At 47.2% G+C, this 13,418-nt stretch overlaps 2 protein-coding genes across 2 annotated transcripts in view; one reads left to right on the top strand and one right to left on the bottom strand.

The window, feature by feature from the left end:
* The window catches only part of cdh23 (cadherin-related 23), a 201,307-nt gene that overhangs the window by 119,645 nt on the left and 68,244 nt on the right, over window positions 1–13,418 (top strand). The window lies entirely within an intron of this gene.
* Window positions 11,566–12,768, bottom strand: LOC146374646 (uncharacterized). The gene has a single exon (XM_084949486.1). It carries the CDS (start codon window positions 12,646–12,648, stop codon window positions 11,899–11,901), a length of 750 nt encoding a protein of 249 aa, XP_084805612.1. The 5' UTR covers window positions 12,649–12,768; the 3' UTR covers window positions 11,566–11,898.

Raw genomic sequence — 13,418 nt, 5'->3', positions numbered from 1 at the left:
TCCTGCCCCCGCCACACCATGGACCAGCTGGAGGACCCTGGACCGCAACTGTTGAGGTACCAAGAGCTGGAAGACCTCACGGTGACCCCCGGGAGCCTGCCAGCGGCGATAGAGGAGGCCGTTCCGGCTTGTGAGGTTAGCCCATTGGGAGTAGAAAGCCTTGGTCTTGAGGTCCAGTGCAGATACTTCTGGCCATGATGGTCTCTGACCGGCCCCAATCCAACACTGAACCTGTGAAAGGGCAGGGTCTTGGTTCTGGTCATGTTGCAGCTGTTGAGGATCCATGGCCTCCAGACCCTCAGTATGCCCTGCGGCGGACTGGACCTGAAGACTGCTACAGTGCCCACCTGGAACAGAGTCATTCTCATGGCCACCCTGTGGTGGCGCTATCACTAAAGTCATGCCCTCCTGGTCCTCCAGGCGTTGGCAGTACCTGCACTGTTCTTCCTCACAAGGGCGTCGGGAGAGGGCATCTGCATTGGTGTGGAGACGTCCCGCCCGGTAACGAACCTCAAAGTGGTAATCTTGCAACATCTCCAACCACCGGGCTAGCTGTCCCTCTGGTTCTTTAAAGCTGAGCAGCCAAGTGAGGGACGCATGGTCTATGCACAGGAGGAACTTCTTCCCGTAGAGGTAGGGTCTGAAATGGCAGAGGCCCAGGATGATGGTCAGCAGCTCTCGACGGGTGACACAATAGTTCCTCTCTGGTCTGCTGAGGGAACAGCTGTAGTAGGAGATGACCCGCTCTCCCTCAGGGCCTTCCAAGCGACAGTACAGCCCCCACACCCGTGTTGCTGGCATCGGTGTCCATGACAAAAGGAAGCTGCAGGTCTGGGTAGGCTAGCACCGGTGCCTTAACCAGTGCAGATCGGAGCCAATCAAACGCCACAGCGCAGTCCTCACTCCAGTGGAACTCCCGGCCCTCCTGTGTGAGCCAGTGCAGGGGCTTGCAATGGTAGCAAAGTCCCTGACAAAACGCCGGTAGTATGATGCCAGGCCAAGGAAGCTCCGCAACTCAGCAGTGTTGCCCGGAATGGGCCAGTCCTTCACAGCAGCCACCTTCGCAGGATCAGTGGAAACCCCTGCTCCGCTGACAACGTGACCCAAAAAAGTCGTCTCCTTTCGGAAGAGGTGGCACTTTTTGGGGTGGAGACGAAGGCCAGCCTGGTGGATAGCATGGAAAACAGCAGTCAGGTTAGCCAAAGCTTTCTCGAAGTCTGTTGCTTGGACAAGGAGGTCATCCAGGTAGACCACACAGCGGTCGTGGGGAATGTAGAACCCTCTCCATTAGGTGCTCGAATGTGGCTGGGGCATTGCAGAGGCCGAAGGGCATCACCTTAAACTGCCATAGTCCCTGGCCAATGGAGAAAGCAGTCTTTGGGCGGGCCTCTGGCGTCAGCTCCACCTGCCAGTAGCCACTGCGCAAATTGAGGGAATTGAACCAGCAGGACCCAGCAATGTCGTCAAGGGCATTGTCAATCCAGGGCAATGGGTAGGAGTCCTTGCATGTGATGCTGTTGAGTAGACAATAGTCGACACAAAACCGCCAGGTACCATCCTTTTTCCGAACCAGTACGGCCAGGGCTGCCTAGGGGCTGTCTAAGGGTTCGATGATGCCCACCTCTGCCATTTCCCTGATCTTCTGCTCTGCTGCGGCATGCTTGGCAAGGGGAAGGCGACGAGGGCGGAGGCAGATGGGCCGTGCATCCCCAGTGTCAATGTCATGTTGTACCAGCCTGCTTTGCATGCAGTCCTCATCTTTGGCTGCAAAGATGTCAGCAAACAAGTCGAGTATCTCCCACAGCTGCCGTTGCTGATCAGCCTGGAGACACTCGCAGCTCCTCTGGTATAAGTCCTCGACAGCTTGCTTGGTCTCTGTGGACAGTTGCTGTACTGCTGGTGAAGGAGAGGCCCCTTCCACCGCCAGTGGCGACAGGTCCTCAGGCTTCCTGACGCTGGCTGAAAAAGTGGAGGCAGGCAGCGGGACTTCCTTGGTGGTGTGGAGCTTCACAGCCTCCGTGCCCAGGTAAAGGATTCCTCTGGACACGTACCCTGTGGCCTCCCATTTGGCCAGCAGGTCCAGACCAATGATGCATTGGTCCTGGATGCCAGCTAGCCAGAACTGGTGGTCCACAGTGCAGTTAGCAACAGTCACCAGGAGGGATCTTTCCCCCTTAACTTTGGCACGCTCCCCCGTGACTGTGGTGATGTGGAGCTGAGTAGGCTGCCAACCCTGCAGTCTTGGGCTGTCAGTACCAGGGAGGACTCCGGCCTGTACCAAGGAAAGCGCAGATCCAGTTTCTATCAGGTCTCTACAGGTGGTGCCAGCAAGGTCACAGTCCAGATACAGTCCCCGTGTCTGGCCAGCCGGCCAACCCGCAAGTGGGATTCGGAGGACAGATTGGTGGTGGGGGGCAGTTCCTCCATTGTGCCACCCCGCCTTAGTTTAACGGCAGCTGGGGTGCCAGACTTCATGGGCTCGGTGCTGGACAGTAGCATGCGATGTGGCCTGGTTCTCCACACCGATGGCAGTTGTCCCTGGATTAGCCACCTGCTGGCCTATTCCCTCGCCGAGATCGCCAGGGTGGTGTGATGGTGGTTTGGAGGGCCGTCTCCTCCTGGTTGCTCCTTTTGTACTCCGTTTGACACACTCGGTGACTTGTGCCAGGGCTGCGTGCACCTGAGCTGAGCACATGCTCCACTCTTTCTGCCTCAGTTAGAGCTGCTGCCAGGGTTTCCGGTGCATGCAGACGGATGTGCTCTTGTAGTCGTTTTGGCTGGAGACCCTGAACGAAAGCCTGGAGAGCAAGCTCTTCTTGTGCTGCAGCATCAAAAGCAGGGTACCGTCTTCGTGCGTAAAGACGAAGGTCGGCAGCATAGGCACCCAGACTCTCCTCTTGTCTCCGTGGGCAGCTGGCAAGTTTATCTCGGGCATCATCTGCATGTGTACGGAGGCCAAGCCTGCTCTGCATTGCTCTGGCAACAGCAGGCCAACTTAAACGCTCTTCTGGCTGAAGATCTGTGCAGATCTGCAGGGCCCCGCCTTCCAAGGTGAGGGCGACCTGGACAGCTGTCTCCTCTGTTGACCATCCATTTAGCTGAGCAGCCAGCTGTACCTGGATAAGGTAGGTCTCTGGAGGTGCCTCCCCATTATAGCGTGGCAGCTTCATGCTCCCCCAGACAGGAGCCCCTGGTGGCAGCGCCGGCTGTACTTGGTCCAGGAGGCAGTTGGCGTTGTCCCCCTCACCTGCCAGCAATGAGGGTGTGCTGCTCCCAGGCATCACCCTGAGTGGAGGCTGGCTGGCTGCTCGTTGTCTTGGAGCCTGCAGCATGCCTTTGCAGCTCCGACAGCTTCCCAGTGGGCAGGGGTGTGAGGCTCCATCTGGTAAGCCCAACAGATCTTCCCCTGGCTGGCTTGCTACTGCCCAGGGCTCTCCCCACTTCTTTGGTTGTGCTCCATTCGCCACTTCCAGGCAGGTGATAAGCTCCTCAATCTTCCTCAGCTCCGCTTCCTCTTTCAGAATAGTGGCCATGCTCTTGGAATTCCTCTTTTGACACCTATGTGGCATGCAGAGAAACCTTAACAAAAAAGCTCACAGAGAGATTGAGCTTGCTGTTCAACCCCAAACTGGTAGGGGGAGCTCTTTATTAAAACACTTGCCACTGCAACAATGTGCCTCAGGGGTCAACAACAGCACAACAGAACTCACTCAGGGTACAGCACTCTCTCTACAAAACAACAACTGTCAGTGACTCTGCACCACAGCGTAAACACAACATTCAAGATAACAGTTAAAAGTAACGTAACCATAAACAATAAAACAAGAAGATCTAAACAGCAGCACATGTCCCAAGGCATGATGGGAGAGAACTAGCTGCTCCCCCAACACGCCACAATATATAATTGTATTATGTAATTGTAGTAATAATATAAGGATATAGCTTTATAATGATTACAGGACATCAGACTACTGTACAGAATAATCATATAGAAATAAAAAAAAAACTTGAAGTTGTGCGCTGTTTGAACACGTTGCCTGCCTGCAGCATTAAAGGACTCCGCGAGAGACGCCTGTCTCGCCCTAGCAGCACCTGTCCTCCTCCTCTTCACTTCGCCTCAACATAAGCTCATCATATTCTGTGATATGATTTACTCTGAGGTGTTTGACGAGGTTAGTGGCGTTGCCACAACACCTCACTGTCTTGCCACATGTATCAGAAACCACGTCTTGGCTGTTTGTGGAGATAAAATACGTCCACACATGACTCCGTTTACGCTCAGCCATTGTTGTGAGTGCACACGCCAGGGGCTGCGACACATTTATACAGCCGTATTTCGCATATGACTATGAAAGGCGTAAGAGGAAGTAGTTCCTTCAAATTTTGGAAGATCCGAATGATATAGTTTCTTTCCACTGTGTTCCTGTTAATGATAAACTACAAATTTACCCCAAAGTACTAAAATATCGATATTTTAATATGAGAATCGATTCTAGAACATAAATTACTGGTATCGGAAGAATCGATATTTCAGTATCGATCTGCACACCACTATCATTTATTTACTTTCCGGCTCATTGAAACGTCACTGCAAAATGTTGAGGAAAAGTTTTTGTAAATGGACTAACAATGAGGTGGAATTGTTGCAAAAGTGAGTGAGAATGTGGCCTGCCTCAGACATCTGCTGTTAAGGCTCAGCCACTGGGACAACACAGAATTTCTATGTCTATTCATCAGCTACACTCTTTGAGATGTCAAAGAAAAGACCTGTGCGTTACAGTCATTAAACTGTTTATTGTGGGCAGCAGCTTTTGCCATCTGCTGTCGAAACATATATATATATATATATACATATATATATATGATTTTTATTTTATTTATTAATTATTAGTTTATTAGCTTTTGTTTTGGGTCCACAGGGGAGAGCAGCGCAACCTAGCCCAAGCACAGAGATGGGAGCACCAATATTAACTAAAGAATTTATTTTATTTTCCCCAACAATAATACACGAACAACAATCTGTATAAAGAATGTATTTAAATCCAAAGGGAAACAACAATTTTTTTTAAAAAAAAGATACATTTTTATATTAATACAATGAAATGAAATTAAACTACACCAGTCTAAGGAGCAAGATGTTACTACACAATCCAGTCTTTATTACTGTGTTCAAGACTTTAGACCAACTGGCCGTTCCCAAAGCTCAATCCTTTCCAGTTCCCATATCAAACAGCTGAGCCACAGCCAGCAAGCAGTCCTCTGTGGTGCGATGGTTATGTCGGAAATATAAGGAGGCCCAGACGGTTCTGGGTAATGTTATTTTTGTTGTACTAGGGATTAAAGTTGTGCACAATGATGGATGCTTGTGCCAAGATACTGGATCTCTATGATTTCCCATGAGTTTAAATGGTAAGGAAAAATGGTGTGACAAGTGGGATAGTATATACCGGCGTTTGGAAAAGACTGGGTGAGATTGCAGACAATGGAGTTAGAGCAGCTGCAGGGCGTGGATAAGGCCCCGTTTCCAGGCCAAGTGTGACACTCGGCTAAAGCCACCAGAGCCTTTTGACTTCAGCAAACATTAGAAATGGGTGAAATGGATTAGATAGTTTGAGTGCTTTCAACAAGCTAGTAATCTCCACACAACATCAGAAGACAACCAGGTAAACATTCACTCATGTACTGCATGGGTGATGAAGCGGATGCCAAGAGGAGGGGCTGAACTTGTCTGTCAGTATGCTACGGTGAGAGATGGACTCCACAGCTTTTTCATTGGCAAAAAAAAATGTGGTATATGAAAAATCTTTAACTTGAGAAAACAAGGAGAAAATGAAACTGTGGACTCATCTGTTACTGATTTATATTCTTTGGCAGAATGCTGCAATTATGTTGCATGTTTCATGATGAGTTAATCAAAGACAGGCTGGTTCTAGGATATACAGATATACACGTGGGTGGGATACTGTGGGAAAAAGAGAGACATGCTTGTTAGATAGAGTTATGAGCAGAGACAAACATCTTCACGAGAAGAAGAAACTCAATAAGAGGGGGGGAAAGCCCAGCCAGTAACATGTATAGACTAGTAGACTGTCTAAATGCTAGAAATGTGGAAAAGTCCCTCAGACCCCAAAAGTGGAGTGTCCAGCAAACTGTTCGATCTGCCATTATAAAAGAGTGTGTGCCTCATCAAGAGCAGTGTATAAGGTTCAGGAAGAAGACAACACATTCCTTGGCATCTGCACTCTTCTCTGCTCAGCATACCTGCTGTTGAGGTGGTAGGCCTGGTAGCTCGAGTAGTTAGTGTCAGCCTAGAGACGCTGAACAACAAATATTTGAAGGTGTGCAATGGTCTTGGTCTGAGGTAGCACCTATTTACCGTCAAACTGAAACCCAGTGCTATGCTGTTCTCTTTAAAGACCCCACAATGGATTCCCTTATCACTAACTCTGAAAGCCAAGAAAGACCTAGAGTGAATGGAGAAGACTGGAGTAAGGAGAGTTGATGAACCACTGGATAGCAGTATGATGGTGGTGTCTAAAAAGACAAGTGATCCTTACATATGTGTTGACTTCACTAAGCTCACTGAGTCTTGACTGTAACATGGGTCTTTTGTAAATCCCTCTAGCTATAGAGTTTGCTAAACCAACAACCTTTATGAAATCACTTGGCCCCTATTCTAAAAAAGCATGATGTCAGAGGTTGTTGTAGGTCTGGATGGATTAATGTGTCACATAAATGATGTTGTGATTTTAGAGTGTCCACGGGAAGATTCTTGTATAATATATTGGCACAGGCATGAAGAGGGCATATCTGGTCATTGCTGTAAGTTTAAGAAACAGTCCTCAGTGGTCTACATAAGGGACATCTATGAGTAGCCAAATTCAGGGCACGTGCAGTGGAGTATATGACAGTCTAGCTTGAGTCAGCAACTGAATGAACTAGTTTTGAAAATAAAACTTGCACTGAGGAGCATGCTAACCACAGAGACCCACTGCTCCCAGCAGATCACCCAGAGAGACCCTGCCAAGACCTGGAGGCAGATCTGTTTACACTGAAAGGGAAAATGTACTTGCTGGGAGTGGTACAGCAGATTGCCTTTCACAACTAACTGGAAATACTGCAAAATCTAAGATACTGTCATAACAGGCTATGTTTGGAAAAATATAGCAATCCACAGAACCTAAAAATCTCCTGCCACATTCTTTCTGCTAGACATGCTATGACATCAAATGCAGGGACCCTGGTTCCATGTACTGAAGGGTCAGAGCTTGACCCTTTGGGGCCTGTAGGTTTTTTGGTGGTTGTTCCATTGAACAGGTGTGTTTGCTGTGCATCCTCTTGGGATCTGAGACAGCTAAGGTTACTCGGGTCGTTGGTTTGGATGCTTTTGTGTTCTGCAACACTTTCCTAAGCAGTTCTAGAGTGCCTTGTCCAGCATTAGGGAGGCTAGGGATTCAAACACTGTGTTAGGTGGAGTGAGCATAAGTAAAATGAATCTCTTGCACTAAGGTTTCCCAGCAGACCATTGGATTGTAGCAGAATGACCAGGAATTAGTCCCCTCACCTGTTACTGTTTTTCCCCTTTGATTGTATGGCTGGTCAATGTATATATGCATGGAATATACACACATCAATCTCCCTGAACAGCCTCAAGGTCAACACAAGATGCCTAAAACCAAAGTCATTATTTATTTTTGGCTCTTCTCTATTTTCTTTTCTGTAAGACTCATATTAATAATCTGTTTGTATAGATTTGTTTACCTATGTGGGTTTGTCATAATTAGTAATTTAGACAGTAAGTTAGAGTGGTTGTGATCCAGTGAAAAACACAGATAGTGTTTATTTTCATGCTGCAGTCGGAGCAAACAAGCTTCGTCTGCCTCGCGTGTGTTTGTGTGAATGATAACATATTTATTTTGGCTCTGGCAGTGCATGTATTTATAAAATAAGCGATAATGTCCAAAGTGAGGCACAAGAAGATGTTAAATCCATCAAGCTGTTGTTTCTGGTTCGTAATGTTCAAAGAGAAAAAAAGGGGAGAAAGGATAAATGATCTCATGATCCTTTTGTAAAATGTAATGAATCATATGTCTTTAAATGAATATTCTGTTCTGGCCATAAATTTTAAAGTGCAGGAATTCAAAAGTGGCCTAGGCTATATTCATCTTATGCTACAACACTTCAAATTCCACTCAAGTCGGTCTGTACCAGGTAAAATAATAACCTACCTTGTCTATCACCTGACTGTTAAGGTCAAATTATCCTGATCCCCAAGCACAGAAAATCATGCTGAGATGGAACATTAGTTGTGAATAAATGAATTCATAAAGACCTTTGCTAGTGTTTCACTTATTACATTTCTACTTAACATTGATATTTTATAGCTCTATGCAACTGTGCTGTTAATTGTTGCTGGACTTGTTTATACAGCAGTTGCATTGTCATTTTTCTGATACTCTGCATACCTGTCTCAGTCTTTACCAGCAGTTGCTGGAGTTGTACCCCTGGTATCACAGTATAACCAGACTAGACTGAACTCACAGTGCTCTCTGTCAGGTGGCTGTAAAATGCAACAGATGGTGGTCAAATTATGTTTTTGTACCAAACAGAAGGATAACTCCTTCATTCTTAATCAGTGTACCCTGGTGGGCCGTCTTCAAAATGCAGCCGCAAACACACAGGCACACATACTTACACACTGTGCTAGAAACTACTGAACACACATATAGGTAAATAAGTGTTTGACAAGATTATTTACTGCATTGTTGGTTTGCATTATTCCCCTCTTGGTCAGAACCAAGTAAGTGGTTTCTCCCTATTTCCAAACTTTAAGATAAAATGAGGTAATCACATATTAGAATATGTGAAAATTAGTACATATGTGAAAAAATAAATAATATGATACCTTTATGTTTTGTATATCAGCACATGATTAAAAAAATTGTTTGGTTCTTACCACGTTCAAAAATTACTTAAATAGAGCCGTAGATGAACAACATGACATGTTACAATGTCATTATTTATTTAACAAAAACTAAGCCAAAATGCAGAAGCAGTGTGTGAAAAACTAATTACACCCTTGTAGCAGCAATAACTTGGAGTAATCACTTTCTTTTAATACTTTATTAGGCTCACATTGTTGTGGAGGAATTCTTTCTCACTCTTCTTTGCCACGTTGCTTCAGTTTATTAAGTTTTGTGGGCATTCGTTTATGCACACTTCCCTTGAGGTAGAGGTCTGGACTTTGACTGGGCCATTGCAGCACCTTGATTCTGTTTTTTTTTTTTCTTTCTTTTTTTCCACCCAGTGGCTCTGTTGTAGATTTGCTGCTAAACTTGGGATCATTGACATGTTGCGTGAAGTCATTTCATCCAAGCTTTAACTGTCGGACAGATGGCCTCAGATTTGATATTAGGGTACTGTGGTATACAGAGGTGTATGGTAAATGGTAAATGGCCTGTATTTGTATAGCGCTTTTCTAGTCCCTAAGGACCCCAAAGCGCTTTACACAACCAGTCATCCACCCATTCACACACACATTCACACACTGGTGATGGCAAGCTACATTGTAGCCACAGCCACCCTGGGGCGCACTGACAGAGGCGAGGCTGCCGGACACTGGCGCCACCGGGCCCTCTGACCACCACCAGTAGGCAACGGGTGAAGTGTCTTGCCCAAGGACACAACGACAGAGACTGTCCAAGCTGGGGCTCGAACCAGCAACCTTCCGATTACAAGGCGAACTCCCAACTCTTGAGCCACGATCGCCCATATATGTATGTGGTTATCTCGGTGACTGGAAGGTTCCCAGGTTGCCTCTCCATTTTTGTTTAATGGTTGTTAAATAAGTAAAGACCCAGTTTAATATGTCATGTGTTGTTATTCATCTGAACGTGTATTTAACGAATTTTAAGACCTGGTAAGGACCAACTGAGTTTACACGTGGTCATCATCTCATTGGCCAGGCCTCGTTGGTCAGGCAGGCAGTGTGGACACGCAAAGTTTTGAATGCAATAACTCGAGAACCAGGTGACATAGGATTTTGAAATTGATACCATAGGTGTGTCTACTAGGAGGCTGTTGGGTACCTGCAGTGTAGTGCAGTTTTGTTATCATGTATATCATAGATATACCTTAAAATAATCATGTTAAGTGATACACCAACATTATGCCCACCTGCCTAATGTAGCGCTGGTCCCCATTTTGCTGCTAAACCTACTCTGGCTCATCAAGGCACAGACTCCACGAGACCCCTGAAGTTGTGTTGTGCTGTCTGGCACCAAGATGTTAGCAACAGATCCTGTAAGTCCAAATGGATCGGACATGTTCGTCCAGCCCATCCCACAGATATTCTATTGCATTGAGATTTGGGGAAATTCAGAGGCCGAGCATACACCTCAAACTTGTTGCTGTGCTCCTCAAACCACCCTTAACCGTATTTGCTTTGTGGCAGGCTGCATTATCCTACTGAAAGATACCCAGCTATTCTGTTTCCATAAAAAGGAGCACTAATGCTTACGTAGGTGGTAATGTCAAAAAGTCTCAAGGTAATATTTAAATGGATGTCAGGGCCCAAGGTTTCCCAGCAGACCATTGCTCAATGGTCCAGTTCACGCTACCTGAATGGCTTGCCTTCTTCCCATAGTGCATCCTGGTGCCAGGTGTTCCCTAGTAACACACACGCACCCAGCCATTCCCTAGATGTAAAAAAAAAAACATGACTCAGGCGAGGCCACCTTCTTCCATTGCTCTGTTGTCCAGTTCAGATGCTCATGTGCTCACTCTTGATGCTTTCAACATGGGAACCCCGACTGGTCTGTGGCATGGCAGCCCCATAAACAACAAACTGTGGTACAATGTTTGTTGTGTACTGTCAGAATGGACACTGTATAGTTTTAGCAATCTGAGCTACAGTAGCTTGACTGTTGGGTTGAACCCCCTGGTTCACCCTTCGCTCCCCATGTACACAAATGAGCCTTGGCCGCTCATGAACCTGTGGCTCAACCATCAGTGTTCTGTCATTGGACTACTTTAGATAGATACTGACCACAGCAGACTGGGAACATCCCACAAGAGCTGCAGTTTTGGAGATGCTCTGATCAAGTTGTGCAGCCATTACTATTTGACTTACTACTTGTGCTTTTGTTTTCCTGCTTTTAAAGGATCAACTTTGAGGACAAAATGTTCATTAGCTCACTAATATATCCCACCCACTAATAGGTGCCATGATGAAGAGATAATCAGTGTTATTCACTTCACCTCTAAGTGGCCATAGTGTGATACCTGATTGGTGTATCAGCCAGCTAATTTACATAATTTTAAGGAACATCATAAATGTCCGAAAAATTCACTGATCCATACAGTCTTTGTATTTGTATCTACCTGAATATGTGCTCGCCTAGGGACTCAACAATAATAATGTTAACCTGGCTTTAAGCATCATTTAAGGTTTTTAGAAAGCTCTTGTCATTACCGATGACAGCAATGAGGTAATATCTTAAGGTTATGTATATAACCCCGGTTCTCTGAGTAGCATGAGTGAGTGTCTCACTATGGGGAACGCCTCCTGCGTGACCTCATCAGAAGCTCAAATACCATTACGCCAGCCCTTACAGGCTGGCTAGGTGACGCCCATGTCAGGAGGGGCCAGTGCCTCCCTATATAATAGGCTGACATAGCGTCAGACGTCATTCAAAACAAGCCCACCTCTTCCTCGCTTCCATAGCAAGGAGGGCGGTCTGGTGAGACACTCACTCATGCTACTCAGAGAACCGGGGTTATATACATAACCTTAAGTTCTCTTTCATAGCATTCGTTTCGTGTCTCACTATGGGAGAAATACTGACTCCCGGATTGCCAGACATGCCTGTTAAGAAGACAACTGTCCCCAACAGCACTTCACAGGGGAGAGGCCCCCACCCGGGAAGAACCTGCACTGAGGACTGAATGTGCTAGGTTAGGTGCTGTCACATCTAACCTGTAAAACCTAGCAAATGTATGAGGTGAGGTCCAGCATGCAGCTGCACACACCTCCTGAATAGAAACTCCCCTAAAGAGAGCCCATGAGGTTGCCAGACCTCTAGTGGAATGCGCACGTAAGCCAGCAGGGGGCTGAAGGCCCCTGCTAGTATAGGCCAGGGCAATTGCTCCCACTATCCAATGGGAGAGGCGCTGTTTAGACACAGGCTTTCCCATATGTGGCTTAGCCCAGGACACGAACAGCTGGTCACTTTGTCTGACACTCTGGGTTCGGTCCATGTAAATGCGTAGAGCACGGACTGGACACAAGGTATGCAGCCGCTGTTGCTCCTCTGAGGAGAAAGGCGGTGGGCAAAAGGCCGGCAGTTCTATAGGGGAACATGTGCCGACAACCTTCGGGACAAAGGCAGGGTTGAGCCGCATACTGACCCTCGTATTATCCGAGGAGAACCGAATGCATGACTGATGCACTGAGAGAGCGTGGATCTCTCCCACACGTTTAGCAGAAGCTAAAGCAATTAATAGAGCTGTCTTCAAGGACAGAAATTTTAACTCAACCTGTTCCAGGGGTTCAAACGGGCAACAGGAGAGGGCAGCCAATACTGTGGGAAGGTCCCACGACGGAGCCAACGGCCTAGACGTAGGCAATTTACGCCGTGCACCCTTCATGAAACGGCATATTAAGGGATGCTGGCCAACAGTCTTTCCCTCAAAACCAATATGGCAGGCTGAAATTGCTGCCAAATACACCTTGATGGTGGAGAAGGCTTTACCCTTATCAATCAGGGCCTGAAGAAATGACAGAATCACAGCCACAGAGCACTGAAAAGGGATGGCCTGTGATTCTGCGCACCAGCTTTCAAACACACGCCACTTGTGCTCATATAGCGTCCTAGTAGACGATGCTCTAGAACACTGAATAGTGTCGATAACACTATGAGGGAGCCCCACCGTGTTCAGGTTAAACCATTCATGGGCCAAGCCCATAGAGCTAGCCTCTCTGGGTGGGGGTGGAATATTTCCCCCTGTACCTGAGACAGGAGGTCTCTGCGTAGTGGTAACGGCCAAGGTGGGCCGCACAGCTGCTGAAAAATCTCCGCCAGCCAGTGCTTCCCTGGCCAGTGCGGGGCTATCAGGATCATATAGTGACTTCTCTCCCTCACTCTGGCCAGAGTTGGAGAAATGAGGGCCACTGGGGGAAAAGCATAGAGGAGGGTTCTCGGCCACTCGTGAGCTAGAGCATCCACCCCGAGTGGAGCTCTCTGATCGCGCAGTGAGTAAAACAGGGGATACTGAGCATTCTCCCTGGATGCATAAACGTCCACGGTCGCCTGACCGAATCGCAGCCAGATCTGCTTCACCACCTCTGGGTGAAGCTTCCAGTCCCCATACAGCGGGTTGCCCCTGGAGAGAAGATCTGCTCCAAAGTTTAAGATCCC

Source organism: Perissodus microlepis, chromosome 13 (genome assembly GCF_051167445.1).
Source record: "Perissodus microlepis isolate ML-2025 ecotype Zambia chromosome 13, ASM5116744v1, whole genome shotgun sequence".
In the NCBI taxonomy this organism is placed as follows: Eukaryota; Metazoa; Chordata; class Actinopteri; order Cichliformes; family Cichlidae; genus Perissodus; species Perissodus microlepis.
This window is presented reverse-complemented; position numbering and strand designations above follow the sequence as displayed.

Excerpts from the sequence above, each read along its gene's own strand:
- LOC146374646 (XM_084949486.1), bottom strand. The coding sequence starts at position 12,648 with ATGAAGGGTGCACGGCGTAAATTGCCTACGTCTAGGCCGTTGGCTCCG.